The sequence below is a fragment of the Solanum lycopersicum genome, chromosome 11 (assembly GCF_036512215.1).
Source record: "Solanum lycopersicum chromosome 11, SLM_r2.1".
Lineage (NCBI taxonomy): Eukaryota > Viridiplantae > Streptophyta > Magnoliopsida > Solanales > Solanaceae > Solanum > Solanum lycopersicum.
The window spans coordinates 8,297,035-8,313,370 of record NC_090810.1 but is presented as its reverse complement, the minus strand read 5'-3'; the positions used below and the strand labels follow the sequence as shown (position 1 = coordinate 8,313,370).

The window sequence follows — 16,336 nt, the reverse complement described above, 5'->3', positions numbered from 1 at the left end:
CATAGCTACTCTTCATCTATATACAAATAATATAAAGATTCAATAAAATAATTAAGATGCGCATGCAATGACTGAACAAGATAGTCATTATAAATTGTAATAATATGAAAGAAAAAACGAATGTCACTTGAAGTTTTCAATTTGCTTAGCTTTTTCTAGAAAAAATAAAATTAATTATGAAATTTATTGATAATTTCTAGCTAATTAATTAGTAAATAACTTTTAGTTATTTGAATTTTCATATAATTCATAGCTAATACGTAGCTAAATGATCATATTAGCATGAGATTTTTACCGTACTTTAGCTATAAAATTTTGTTCGTTGCTAGTTTTTTATTTTCTTATCGTAGTAGATAGAATTAATTCAGATTAAACTAGTTAAAACAACAAATATCTGATAAAAGTTATTGAGATACTCATATATTTTTATCAAGGGTAGAGACACCTTAGGTGAAGACTGGTCTGATGCGCACCCTGTTGAATCCATCCCATTTTTTAGTCAACGTTAGCTATTCAATTGGTACAAGCAATTGTTATAAAGGAATAGTAATTGGAGTTGAAAATAAAAGATTTGGTGGTTGACAAATTGATAAGATTTGCAATCATTCTTGACTTTGCTATGTAGTGGCACATGCATGGTTTTATCCTTCTATAAATATAATATTCTTGCTCATTTGTAAAATACACCAAGTTAGAGAGAAAAACCATTTTGAGAGCAAAGTGAGGTATTCCATAGACTATAGAAGAAAATAGTCTGTGAAGAAAAATAGAGTGTGAGCGATATTTTAGTAAGACGGAAACCAAAAGAGTATTGTTCCTTTTGAGTGTGTAGTAGTCACTTTGAGTACTGTATACGTGACTACATAGTATAAATTCCTTACTATAGTAATGTCAGTTGCTCCTCTTGGCTCGTGATTTTTTCCCTTATTCGGAAGGGTTTCCACATAAAATTCTTGGTGTCGTTATTTTCCTATTTTATTTACATTACTTTTACCATATATACTTTTGTGCTTGTTAACATTTTCCCAACACACCCTTCATTAAAAAATTAGTATATAAATGTATATTTAATTTTACATTTCCTTAATATAATTGGGAAAAAAAATTAAACACTCTTCGTTAAATTTCTACCTCCTCTTGACTACGATAGTTATAAATCGTAATTTGTAATTTGTAAGAAGTTATAAAGAATGGCAGGGTCCAAAGAGGCTTTAGGGAAATACTTTTTAGATGAGCTATGTTGAGTTGTCTGTTTCATGCCCCCCACACAAATAATAAATCTTCAATTCTTAATCAACTCTTCCCCATCCACTACTTTTTTCCTCTCCTATAAATGGTACCTCTTTGTTATCTCACATGAGTTTGAAAAATAAAAATATTATATTAAAGATTATGAATATTTAACTTGTTAAATTAATTTCTAATTTCATATTTAAAATTTATATATATATTATTTTAAAATTAAAGTTTAATCGTTATATATCATTGAATGAATTTTTTATTAAGTGAATACTCTTGATATCTTCTAGATCCGCCTTGCTAGCACACAAACCTGAACATACAGAAAGGAAAAGTAAAAACATACAAGGCTAAACAAATACCATATCTTTTATGCTTTCTTGATCACTTTTTAATTTTTACGTATCTATTTTGTTAATTAAGATATTAGATTTTATTTTTTGTAAAACTTATTTTTACTTTTGAGTCAACATAAAAGAAAAGGCAACATAATTAATGATGATTTATATAGTTATTTTATTTTGCTTGATATTTTGCATTGTAAGTCATTATACAGACAACTCAATTTTGAGTTTGTATGGTGACTATGGTGTATAAAAACACCTTTGTTATTTGTTAGAAAACGTAGAGAATTATTCATAGAATTAGAGTAAGAAAAATAATTTCCATTTGAATATAACCTCTCCCTAACGAGACTCTTCATAATTTCTATTTTTTTTTCTTATTAAGACAAATTTTCCGTAACCAAAAATTACAGGGACATCAAACACTTTTTGAGAGTTAATCTAATTAATTATATTCAGATTAAAATTGATACGTGTAAAATTATGATATGAAATATTACACTCTATAACAAGCTTCACGAGTAAATTTTTAAGATAATTTTTTTTTTATTAAGCTTGATATCTTTTCTACTGAATAAAACTTCAAGTTCATCTATTTTCAAGATTATTCTGATAATTCATTCGAAAATATCTTCGATATATGTACCCATTTAACCGACATTATAAATAAATTAAGACTTAAACATTCAAATAAAAAAATCTAACCAAGACAAGATTTTTCTCCAATCAAAATATTAAAATACTTATATATAGCTAGGTACCTACCTAATTAGTCTATTGTTCTACTCTTTACTCCCTATTAAGCAACATTATTGGTCACAATATCAATTATTCAAATACAACAAAATCATAAAAGTAAAAGCTAACTATAGGACACTAAAATATAGGAAAACACCTTATAATTAATTAATATAATATAAAATATGAACCACTTGTATGGGTTGAGCAACTCAAAGCAAAATGTTATTTTGTATTAGAGCCTGAAATTATGGAACAAACATTTTTGTATGGGACACCATCATATTCCTTTTACCCTTGACAAAAGCAACTAAACAACAAAAAGAGAGTCCCTAGCTCCTTATAAAAAGGAAGAAAAAAAAAGTTTCTTTATGGAACATCATCAAACTTGTCTTTGATCATCTCATTAACCAAAAGGCCATCTTGTTCATCATCATCATCATCAGTAATGTCATCTCTATGTCCCATCATCTCTAAGTTGGTTAGTCGCTTCGCTTTTAGCGCCTCGCCTTCCCAGTCTGTGCAGCAATGGACAGCATATAGAATTGAGATAGCACAGGCTGCTTGAGCTGATAACAGACCATACCATAGACCACTAAAACCAACTTTTAGCCAGAAGGCTAAGCATAATGCTATCGGAGTGCCAACGAAGTAAAATGAGCCAAGGTTGATCCTGGCACCTATAACCGGCTGAGCTGTTCCACGGAGTATGCCACAACCGGTGGTCTGAGGACAGTTTCCGAGCTCACACAAACCGATGATTGGTAAAACTGATGCAACAAGTGCTTGAAGCATCTCATCTTTTGTAAATAAGCCTCCCCATTTGTTCCTGAAGATCACCGTCCATATAACGTTTATGAATCCAATGACAAACGCACAAGCTAATGCAACTACTGCAGCTAACTTTGCTTTGTATGGTTTCCCAGCTCCTAACTCGTTCCCGACCTGGATTGGAAGTTAAATCAGTACAACATTACAGGACTGATCTCACTTCTTTTTTAACAACCGGCAACGTCAATACAAGAAAATGGTATAACATTATAAATTAGGATGGAAATAAAATGCCAAATATGCAAAGAGATGCAACTATTTAGGCATGAATTTTTGGTCAACTCTAGTTGGTTAAATGGCGATGTCATATATAAGCCAATAGATAGGGGAAGTTATGAATAAGAAGAAGCAACGGGGCGTCGATGTGGCTCCTAGCACGATATCTGTAACCATTCACTGAATCGGATGGATAGGGATGTACATAAAGTATGATGTGATCAAGTAACTGACAAAAAACATACAATCTTTAGGAAGATTATGTGATACCAGACACGAAAAAAGTTTCTGTTTTTGTCCAGTTTATGTTATAGTTATAATGAAGCCTCTCTGTCCTCTTTGGTATTTTAGTTACTATATGAAATCGAACCGATATTTCTATAACAACATGTCTCGTCTACATAACTGATGAAAAGCCAAAAAAGAGGAAATGGAGTTCAATATCATATAGAATCAAGCACTCTAATCCAAGAAGCACATAAGGGCCAAATTTAAAAGAACAACAAACTTAAGTTCACTGTGGGGTTCATTACACATCAATATGCACAAAATGTCGACACATTTCATTACCTTTTAGGCTCTTATTTCACCAAACTACCTAAATAAATGTTGTCAAGTACAGTAACTACAAAAAGATGAGCAGTCACTTGGAATAATGAATGGCAAAAGTATAATTGGCCTAACTGCTTTCCACTTCTAAAGCACTTGCTTGATCATTAAAAAAAGATTTAGGAGAACTAACCAACAAGCATTTGCACTGTATTTGACTCAAAGAGGTCAAATCATCAATCAAATTAAAGCAAGTTGTTCCCTTAACCCCTAATTAATCAGAATCACATCTTTTCACAATTAAATATATCAAGTTGACAACAACATTCACAAGCACCAATATGTTACACCTCAATGATCAAAGAGACAAGTTACGGAAAATTGGAACATATCCATTCATTAGTATTTGTCAGCAAACATTACAAAGATCATTATCAAATAAACATCACTTTATTTATTCTAGAATAAATAATTGCAGTAGTAGGAATATCGTTATATCATACATCAATAGGTTAAAGCACACAAACACAGATTTTTTTTGTATTTGCGAGAACTCGCAGATTTCATGACTTGACAAGGTTTGTCACGAAATTGCATAATTATTAACTCCTTTTTCATTTCAGAGCAGACACAACTTATTGACTTGGTTGAGTCAGACTCCCCAGAGAAGAGGTCCAGGGTTAGTCTTTTGGGTGTGTTAGTATGTCACATATCTAAAGCAATTTCCCTTAATTACATGATAGGCATAACCGCAAGTTCTAAGAGTATTTGTGGTATGTGCTATAAGTTTAACTCCACGTTTAATTGAACACGATCAAAAAACAGTACCATAAACAAACAAACTGTAATGTTCAAATGGAAGTTCTTATCATGTTAACAGCATTAAGTGTGTATTACGTGATGCACCGTGCACGTAAGCAAAGCAATCACAGTTTTATGGAAACTTACCCTAGCAGATACACAGCCAGCCAAGGCCATGGGAACGGTGTACATAAGGCTAGTGGTCTGTATCATAATCCCAGTAGCAGCCACAGCAAGCCTTGGATTAGGCAAATATCCAGCAAGAACAGTTACAATCTCATACCACCACCATTCTAAACAGATACCAATACAACTAGGAACAGCCAACTTCAGCAGTGGGCCCAATCCACCACAAATCCCTCCAATCCCAGCCGTCCATCTCCACTCCCCCCTCCCATAAACATAGACATACCCCATCATCAGCACCATCATATGCAGATTAGTCAGCACTGAAGCCATAGCAACTCCTGGAACTCCTAGCCCCATCACCACAACCAAAAAATAGTTCAACGGCACATGAAAGAGCACTGCCACAAAAGTACACCACATCTGAGGCTTAGTCACCCCCTGTGACCTCAGATACACCCTCAGAGGCTGTAACAAAGTGTTTGTTGCAAGATCAGGGAGTGAGTAGATACAGTAAGTTGCAGCCATTGCTGTTATTTCCTTATCTTGACACATGAAAAGCATGATTCCCTCAAGATTAATCCACAAAAGACTTATTGGAATGATAGCCAACAAAAGTATGCAAATCATACGTTGTAGAGACTGTGAAAGCAAGTCCCAGTTCTTGCTTCCATAAGCTTGGCTACAAACAGGCTCAAGACCTGAAGCAAGACCAACAAGAACAGAGTAACCAGTTATATTTGTGAACCCAATGGAAAGTGCTCCACCAGCAAGTTCTAAACTTCCAAGTCTTCCCAAGAATAGAACAGACACCACTGCTCTAACATAGACTAAGCAATTCATTGCTGTTATTGGCAAAGCCATTCCCCATAGCTCCTTCAATTCCTCCACCACCTTTTTTTTTTCAAGAATCAAAATGCAAGCTTAGCACCACCTCTTCCATAACATTACACAAATAACAAAATTATAATCTTTGGAGGGTAAAAGAACAAAACCTGAGAAGCAGTAGGCAATTTGTGGGAGAAAAAATCAGGGTCTTTCTCCGCCATTAATGAACCCTGAGAAATGGGTAGTCAAGAGAACTCCTTAAAATAGCATGCAGTATCTGAAAACAAAACATAACCATCATTCAAGATTTCACCTTTTTCTTCCTCTACATTCAAAAAAAGCTAAAACAAAACAAAACCCACCTCTGCTATCAGTTTCCCAAGCCAAACTTAAAACTGTAACGCAAAAAGAAAACAAAAAAAAAATAAAAGATGAAGAAGAAGAAGAACACACAAAGTTCGTTCCTTTTCTTTCTTTAACACTACTAAGAAACAAAAACAATGAAAATAAAACCAACCCACCTTATATTTTACCTCTGAGCATCTGTTTCTGAAACCAAAATGTTTTGAATTTCAAGATTCACAGAGACAAGGGAAAGAAAATCGATGGGGTTCTATAGGGTGGTAATATGTTATGTGTATATATAATAGAAATGGATATAACAAGCCTTTTTCTATTTTATTCTAAAGTAGTATATTGTATTATGATACACTCATACATACATATGTATATATATATATGTATATACATATGGTAATGGCGGCGACTGTGACCTGAGAAGACACATGAGAAAAGGAAAGCACTCTGTTCTAGTATTTATTTGGAGTGGATGGATTGGGACCCTTCTATCAACCTATAAAAAACACAAGAGGCAGGCAGAGAGGGGTTGGAGAATGAGACAATGCCATTTTTTTTTCTCACTACTGCTCCACTATATAGTAGTACTTTTTACAGTTACATTTTCATTGACAAGTGTATTTATGTTGTGTGTCTCTGTGTGTGTAAAAGGGGAAGATAGAGGAACCTGGGAAAGGAAAGGAGTAAAGGACCACCAGTTGGGGTTTGGGGGTGGGGGTGCGGGGTGGATTTTTTTTTTCTTTAGCGGAAAAAAAAGGACAAATGTATTTTCAAACTATCGTAAATGGTACGTAAATATCATCCGTCATACTTTTAAGACATTGATGCCTCTGGGGTGGGGTTTGGGGTTTTTTTTTGTTTTCTCTAGTGGGAAAACGGACAAATATAGCTCCGTCATATTTTTGGGACATTGATGCTCCTGCCGTCCAAAAACTATAGTATATATACACTTTATACTAACAAACATACATGTGTCATAATCTTATCTAGCTATCTTATATTTATTGACGGATAAGATTGCATCACGTATCCCTATTTAGTCTTACGTTAGAGTGAAGGACATATATGCTCTAGTTTTTGGACAGCAAAAGCATTAATGTCCCAAAAGTATGACGAAAGATATGCGCGTACCATTTACGATAGTTTAAGGATATATTTGTCATTTTTTCCTTCTTTAGTTGAGGAGAAAATTTCAAATTAAATTTATTGTATAAAATTTGTTAGTGCGGTTAACATATCTTGTGTGGTTTACATATTACATATCAGGAGTTTATCTGGTGTGGATAGAGTCTTCATTCGAAGGACGAAGGCTATGATAGAGATAGTGTGTTATCGTGAGATTTTAGAAAAATAAAAACATGTTAAAGTATAATATTCACTTCTCTTGTGAATTAAATTATTATATACTTGCATTCCTCATTTGATTCAATTATAACTAAACTTATTTAAATGTGATATTTCAACGCCATTCTTAAAAATACCCTTTGAATAGCATGTTTTTGTACAAATAAAACTTATAGTATAAAATGCACAAATACGTCGTTAAAATTTTAGAGACACACTTTAACTAAATTAAAGTCCTATTATTCTTTTAATTTTTTAATTTTTTTATAATTTATGCATCTTTCGTCTTACGTGGCACACTCCGAGACTCCACGCAATAGAGGTGAGTAGGAGATATTTGAATGTCACATAAGCAAAAAAGGTAAACAAAATTACAAAAAGAATAAGTTCGAGGATAATAGAACCTTAGTTTAGTTAATGTGTGTCTCTGAAATTTTAAACATAATTTAACGAGTACTTGCACATTTTCCTTAATTTTTTAAAAAAGTGTCTAGATTTTTTTATTTATTTATATAGACAGGCTCTTTTTTAAAAATAAAAACAAAATAATTAACTTTTGGAATTTAATGATAAAAAATGACCTAGAGCTTTTTCTTTGTCGATTATTGTAATTATTTATTACAATAATAAGTTTTTATTGAAATGCAAACCGTAGATTTGAAATAATGATAATTTGATTACAATAAGTTATCTAGCAGAAAGTAGTGTTGCAAGTAGCATTACATATAGTACCTAAATAATTATTTATGTTTATTTTGACCTCTAGAAAATATCACGTTTTGTTCTCTCCTCATGTGATTATATGGTAGAATTTTTTAAATCTCCGTCAACTACTTTATGTGTCGATTTTATGAATATTATATTTTCTTATTGAAAATTCTGGCTTCACATATAATTGATATATGTGTTTACTTAATATATATATTTATAATTTGATACAAAATATATTATAATTGTGAAAAGTTAACTTCAGAGTGTATAACATGAAGTCTATCGTGTTTATATACATTATAATAATAGAATTTTTTAAATCCCATTCAACTACTTCATGTGTCGTTTTTATGAATGTTAAATTTTCTTATTGAAAATTCTGACTCCACATATAATTGGCGTATGTATTTAGTTAATATATACATTTATAATTTGATTCAAAATATATCATAATTGTGAAAAGATAACTTTAGAGCGTATACATGAAGTTTACCGTGTTTATATACATTATGATAATAGAATTTTTTAAATTTCCTTTGACTACTTCATGTGTCGATTTTACGAACATTAAATTTCCTTATTGAAAATTTTGGCTCCACATATAATTGGTGTATGTATTTAGTTAATATATACATTTATAATTTGATTCAAAATATATCATAATTGTGAAAAAATAACTTTAGAGTGTATACATAAAGTCTACCGTTTATTGAGTATCTATTGTACGTCAAAAATGATACCCCTTAATTCAAAGCATTGTGATACGTATAAGCATACTTCTATACATAATAGAAATTGCGTATACATTGTAATACTATACATTTAAAATAGCATAAAGCTTCACTTTTTCCCCTCCTTGAATGTGTTTAACCCCAATATAATTTTTGCTTCGATTTGATTATTAAGATGATTGTACATGTGGTAAAATTACTGTTGTAGAAAGGAAAAACGTACAAGTATTTTCTCAACGTATGTCTGAAATTTTAGAGACACACTTATATTATACTAAGTTCTTATTATCCTCTGAACTTATTTTACAAATAATTTTCTACCTCTTTTCGGTCTACGCAACACTAATTTGAAAAAAATGTCAGCACACGTTGGACCCACAAGATAGTACCACGAAGGCAAAAAAGGCCTAGAAAATTATTTATAAAATAAATTCAGGAGGTAATAGGACCTTTTTGTATAGTATAAATATATCTCTGAGATTTCGGACATAACTTGAATAAATACTTATGCATTTTCCTAAAAGAATGTTTGCCGTCTCATTCACATTCACTGAATAATCAATATATACAAAAGTGTACAAGCCTAATTTTAGGCAAGAGATAATTACGGAGATTATTATCAATTACATAGATAATAATCAATTACAAAGATAATCGCTAAATATAAAAGATGACAACTAATTAGAATATTTACCAAAAGATATTGTACAATAAATAGATTATTTCCATAATCTATCACACACCCGCAGTCGAAACGGGAGATTTACGAATGTTGAGACTGTGCCGGAAATCATCAAATAATACCCGAGGGAGACTTTTAGTAAAAATGTCGGCAAGCTGATAACGAGATGGTACATGTAGTACTCGAACCTCACCCCGTTGAACTTTCTCACGAACAAAATGTATGTCCATCTCAATATGTTTGGTACGTTGATGTTGTACCGGATTACTGGAAAGATAGATGGCACTTACATTATCACAGTAAACCAATGTAGCCTTGGAAATAGGAAAACCTAGCTCGAGAAGTAAGTTTCGAACCCAACATGATTCAGAGACTACATTTGCAACCCCATGATACTCTACTTCAGCACTAGACTTAGACAGAGTTGGTTGTCGTTTTGCTGACCAAGATATCAGGTTATCACCTAGAAACACACAATAACCTGACGTAAAACGACGAGTGTCGGGACACCCGCCCCAGTCTGCGTCCGTGTAGGATAAAAGGGAACTAACAGATGACTTAGACATGTGCAAACCATAGTTAAGCGTACCTTGAACATAGCGAAGAACACGCTTTAAAGCATTCATATGCTCAAACCGTGGAGCATGCATAAACAGACAAATCTGTTGAACAACATAAGAAATATCCGGACGAGTAAAAGTCAAATATTGCAAACCCCCACACAGACTACGATAGTGAGTAGCATTCTCATAAAGATCGCCGGATGAGGAACTCATTTTCCCTTTGGAATCAACAGGAGTAAGAGATGGTTTGCAAGAAGTCATACCTGCTTTAGCAATAATATCCTGAGCATATTTCTTTTGAGACAAAAATAAACCAGATTTGTATCGAGAGACAGCAATACCTAAGAAATAGCTCAGTGGACCCAAGTCTTTCATAGCAAATTCAGATGCAAGGCGAGAAATAATTCGAAGCCTAAGAAATTCTGAAGAAGCAGTTAAGATAATATCATCAACATAAAGTAGGATAAAAGCAGTTTCAGTACCATGGCGAAAAATGAACAATGAATTATCAGATTTGCTATGGGAAAATCCAATGACGCCACAAAATCAGAAAACCTTTGATACCAAGCTCGGGGGGCTTGTTTGAGACCGTAGAGAGACTTACGGAGAAGACAAACATGATCAGGTCGACTAGGATCCTTGAACCCCATTGGTTGGTACATGTAAACAGTCTCATTTAAATTACCATGTAAGAAAGCATTTTTAACATCCAATTGATGAATTTGCCAAGACTTGGATAAAGCAATACTAAGCACCACCCGAATAGTAGCCGGTTTAACAACCGGACTAAAAGTCTCATCACAGTCAATACCTTCCCTCTGTGTCTTACCATTACCAACAAGACGAGCCTTATGTCTTTCAAAAGAACCATCAGACTTAGTCTTATGCCGAAAAATCCATAGAGACCGAATAATATTAACATCAGACGGTCGCGGGACTAAATCCCAAAGTAGCATTTTTAATAAGAGCATCATACTCTTCCTTCATAGCAATTTTCCAATTATGGTCACGAATGTCCTGAACAGGGTTCTTCGGAATGGGTGATATGGAGGTAGTAGTATGATTGGCCTGGTCATGGTATTTAGGATTCGGTTTAAAAATTCCATGTTTACTACGGGTGTTCATGGAATGCGATGGTTGAAAGGAGTGGGAAGAGGATGATGTGATGGCAAAAGGTGGTGGTTGCCTATCATTGGCAGCGGGTACAGGAGGTAGGCTGCCACTGCCTTGCTGCAGGGGGGTCGCGGTTTGCTGGGTATGGTCGCGAGTGTGCTGCGGGGAAGGGGAAGGCAGGGTAGGTTGCGGGCTGGCTGCGGTATGGGTGTCCTGGCCGCGGGTGGGGTGCGGTGCAGGCTGTGAAGTACCATCCAAGGGAGCAATACCCGACTCAAGAATAGAACGATACATAGGAATGTCCGAAGGACTGGAAGTGTCACTTAAGAAATCATATGTATGAGGGAGGGGAGTGTGCACCTTAGAGAATGGAAAAACCGACTCATCAAACCATACATGCTTGGCTATTATAATACGACGACTCGACATATCAAAACACTTATACCCCCTATGATTGGATGGATATCCAAGAAAGACACATGGAGTAGACCGGGATTGGAGTTTATTTATCTTGGAAGAAGGAATCAAAGGATAACATAAACACCCAAAGACACGTAGATGTGAATAATCCGGAGTTTTTGGATATAAGATTTAAGTAGGTGATTTATAACCAAGTATTTTTGTGGGCATGATATTGTGAAGGTATGTAGCCATTTCAAGTGCATGATGCCAAAAAGAAGGAGGCATAGAAGCATGACAAAGGAGCGTACGAACAACATTGTTAATCGTTTTAATTTTTCGTTTCGATTTGCCATTTTGAGGAGAGGTGTATGGACATGAGAATCTAAAATGCATTCCATATTTTTGACAAAATTGCTTAAAGGGATCATTGTCAAATTCACGGCCGTTATCACATTGGAAAGCTTTAATTTCTCTCTCAAATTGAGTTCGAATATAAGTTCGGACACGAATAAAAAGATTATAGACTTGAGATTTAGAGGAAATAGGAAACGTCCATAAAAAATTCGTGTAATTATCAAGAAAGAGAACATAATACTTATGACCAAGTGAGCTAAGAATCGGAGATGTCCATAAATCACTGTGAATAATGTCAAAAGGCATGGTAGTATGAGATAAAGAATCTGTAAAAGGTGTTTTTATTAATTTTCCCAATGGGCAAGAATGACAAATATCGTTTGAAGCCTTATTACATTTGATAAGATTACTACTACGCAGACTACTAAGAATTGCATGTCCCGGATGACCTAAACGGGAATGCCATAAACTAGGAAAGACAACTGCAAAAGCTGAAGGGGTGAAATGATTTGACGATCAGTGAGAAAAGGATAGAGATCGCCACTGCTATTACACCTCACTATTTTGCTCCCCGTCTGCAAATCCTTCACAGAAAACCCAAACGGATCAAATTTAACAGAAACATAATTGTCAGTGGTGAATTTTCTAACTGATATTAGGTTTTTAATAATTTTTGGGACATGAAGGACATTTTTGAGTTGAAGAGTGTTTTGGTTTAGACATTCGTGACCATAACCTTTAATAGGTATTTTACTACCATTGCCAACAGTAATAGCATTATTAACATGATTACTCAAATTAAAATATGGAGATAAGTTACCTTGGGAATTCGTCATGTGAGAGGTTGCCCCGGTATCCATATAGTAATTTGGATCGGTGAGAGACATTGTGTGCATAGCTTGTTCAATGTTGGTAGGAACATATCCCGGATAAGAAGATGGAGCGCTTGAGAAGTACGCTTGATTAGGTCGAGACCCGAGGATGCCGCGAGAAGGTGGCTGGTACGGCCTTGCCCCTGTCCATGGGTTTGGGCCTGGACCCTGGGTTGGGTACGAACAAGGTGGGGTTGCCCAAGGGCCATTGCCCCAGTACGACCATGGGGGAAACATCCACCCCATGCTCTGCTGCTGCTGCTGTTGGGAGGAGGCGCCACCTTGGCGCGGTTGCTGCTATTGCGAAGATTGTTGCTGCTGCTGGTTGTTCCGACCGGCACCACTTTTGCCCTTGCCGCCGCTGCCTTTCCCTTTACCCTTGGCTCCACCTCATGAATTCCCCCCTTTAGAAGATGAAGAATGATCACTAGAAGGGTGTGACGCCGTGGAAGAGGCGGTGAGAAGAGCCTCTTCGCGAGCTTCAATTGCAAGGTCCGAAGAGTTACTTTGTTCCTCTAGTTCAAGCATGGAACGTAGAGTATCAAAGGAAGGCAAGGGATTAATATGTCGAATAGATGTACGAAAAGGCTTATACTCCTCCGAAAGCCCTTTCAAAAGTTGAAGCGCCATCCGATTGTCGGATACCTTATCACCCACGTTTCGTAAACTGTCAGCAAGGGTTTTGAGACGAGTGCAATAAGGTTTAACACCATCAAATTGTTCGAGTTTGGTGTTAGTAAACTGCGCATCAAGGTTAAGTGCCCGGGCAGACTTGTTGTTGTGGAAAAAATTTTCTAAACGATTCCATGTATCAATTGCCTTATCATCAGCATCAATAATGGAATTTAAGAGATCGTTAGAAATAGTACCATAAATCCACTGTCGAACAATATTATCAAGTCAGTGCCAGAGAGCTGCATCAGAAGAATTCGGAGCCAGTTTCTCTTTATTAGCATCGGATTCCGTAGCAACCGGAGTAATATGATCAATCACCATATAAGCACGGCAATGGAGTTTGAACAAAGTAGACCAGTTGTTGTATTGGGAACCGTCATATTCAAGAACAACAGGTACGTGGGTCTTGATATTAGTGACAAGAGTAGCGGGATGAATTTTCTGAGATTCGGCCATGGTGGATAGCCGTGTGAGAAGAAGAAGATTAGAGAAGAAGAAGATTAGAGAAGAAGAAAAAGCGGAAGAGAGAATTAGGTCAGAAAAGTAACCTAGACTTCTGATACCATAAAAGAATGTTTGCCGTCTCATTCTCATTCACTGAATAATCAATATATACAAAAGTGTACAAGCCTAACTTTAGGCAAGAGATAATTACGGAGATTATTATCAATTACATAGATAATAATCAATTACAAAGATAATCGCTAAATATAAAAGATGACAACTAATTAGAATATTTACCAAAAGATATTGTACAATAAATAGATTATTTCCATAATCTATCATTTCCCTTGTAGAAACTTAAATTAAAATCGTTATCCCAATTCTTGATCGAAGTAGCAAATTTATTATATCACAGCTATACCATTCTTGAGTTTTTATCACTTTATTATATCCACAGTCTCATATGTTATGAGATGGATCACTGCACCAAATGTCATCAACACCTCCAAATTTAGATTTGACTCTAAAAAATCATTCAAAAACTCTTACATAAATTAATAGTACAAATCAATTATAAAAATCATCAAACTATCATTTTAAAATTGTCTTGAGCAAAATATTAATCTGATCAACTTCAAACTTAAAAGAAAGCTAAAACTCCATTCAAGAATCTAAACAACTCTTGAACTTTGACTTGAGAATCATGCAAATTAATCAACCAAGTTATAAACTATCAGGGGTGGCTCGACGGTGTTAAAAAAAAAGACATGTGTTTTAGGCCACCAAATTTAAGGGGGCTCATTTTTTAAAGAATAATAGGTTATAAGTTATTATTTTTTTAACAAATATAGTATACTATTTGTAGAAAAAGTAAACTTCTCATGAAACTATTAGAAGAAATTTGACATATTTGGAGTACTATATCTCATGAAAAATAATTTAAAATAAGAAAGGTTATATTATCAATTGAAAACTAGAAGAAATCAATTATATAAGAGTTATTAATAATTCATGTTTAAGACCCTGTTTAATGTATGCTTTAGGTCACTAATATGATTGAGCCGCTCGCGTAAATTACCCACAGACTTAATGGAATCGTCCAAGCTCAGATTTAACCTCACAAACCCCAGATTTTGGTCGAACTTCTCAAAAATTTAAACTTTCAAGCATAAGTTTTTAAGTGCAAAAATCCATACTATAATATAAATATTTTGATAATCATAAAAAGATATTTAAAATTGTAAAATTATGTGATGTCTTTATCCAAAAACTTGCTCGAATTTTTGTTCTCTTACTCCAAAATGGATGTTTATTTGGAAGGGTCTACAAGAGTAGCTTCATTTAATTTTCTTTCAACAAAATTTAACATAAAGTTGCTAGATATTTTATAAAATATCTTAAAGCCGCCTAATTTTGTATGCACATGAATTTTGTAAGATAATTAGTTAAATATTATTAGGTTTGCTATAATATTCCTCGATATGCTTTTTGATTTTATATTTAAAAACACCATATAACTTAATAAACTAATGATGATATTTGTCAATTGCTTCTTTATATTATTTTTATGTATATATGGACAATTGTTTGATTGAATCCGAAGTTTTGCAAACGTTGGGAAAACACAATAATCGAGATATTTACATAGCTTTTATTATTATCTTATAAAGACAGAGCGCCTGTTTTTAAAGTGATTTTTGTTAAAAAATTACTTCAATTTATTTTGTAAATATAATTATCTTATAAAGTTACTCAATTTTGTTTCGTAAAGAAAATTCACACAAATAAATAACCCTTTATTTTTGTAACGTTTGTCCAAAAAAAATTAAATTAATAATGTCTATAAGAAAATATTGCTCAAATTGATAGAATGATTTTATAGGTGAAATAATAAAAATAGAGTGACTTCAACTTTCTGTTACAAAACAAAATGTATAAGAGTCCGAAATAATTATCATTAATTGAGTAATATTTAGTGAAAAAATAAAGTTGAATGACTTTAGGAGATAAAAAGCATTAAGGAGGCGTTTGGTAAAGAGTGTATAAAATAATGTAAAATATAGTATATTAGTAATATTTGTATTAGTTATGTTGAGATTTTTCTTATGCACTGTTAACTAAAAATATCATGCATTCTATAATTACTTTTTGAAATATATTTGTTTACAAAAATACTCTATTGAGTGACAATTGTATCTTTAATCATGTGAATGCATGTATTAGAATAACTCATTGCATTAATAATTAATGCGTAGAAATTAGAGTCGTTAAAATGGGTTTGACTCACGAGACCGGCCCAACCCAACCCTTGAAATAAGTGGGGTTGGGCTTAATATTTTTGACCCATTTATGAACGAGACTTTTTAGCCCGTTGGCCTCATAGGCCCAACCCGCAAGCCTTTGAGGCCAACCCATG

General features: G+C 33.9%; 1 protein-coding gene across 3 annotated transcripts; it reads right to left on the bottom strand.

The window, feature by feature from the left end:
• Window positions 1-2,524: 2,524 nt before the first annotated feature.
• Window positions 2,525-6,648, bottom strand: LOC101261188 (protein DETOXIFICATION 54). 3 transcript variants are annotated; one of them, XM_010314513.4, is made up of 5 exons: window positions 6,194-6,578; window positions 6,035-6,067; window positions 5,840-5,949; window positions 4,866-5,738; window positions 2,525-3,266 (listed from the first exon to the last, which is right to left on the bottom strand). In XM_010314513.4, exons 3-5 carry the CDS (start codon window positions 5,891-5,893, stop codon window positions 2,691-2,693), a joined length of 1,503 nt encoding a protein of 500 aa, XP_010312815.2. In that variant the 5' UTR covers window positions 5,894-5,949; window positions 6,035-6,067; window positions 6,194-6,578; the 3' UTR covers window positions 2,525-2,690. The 3 variants fall into 3 exon arrangements, with proteins under 3 accessions (XP_010312815.2, XP_010312816.2, XP_069147429.1); XM_010314514.4 differs by lacking the exon at window positions 6,035-6,067 and having other exon boundaries at window positions 6,194-6,648; XM_069291328.1 differs by lacking the exon at window positions 6,194-6,578 and having other exon boundaries at window positions 6,035-6,173.
• Window positions 6,649-16,336: the final 9,688 nt, after the last annotated feature.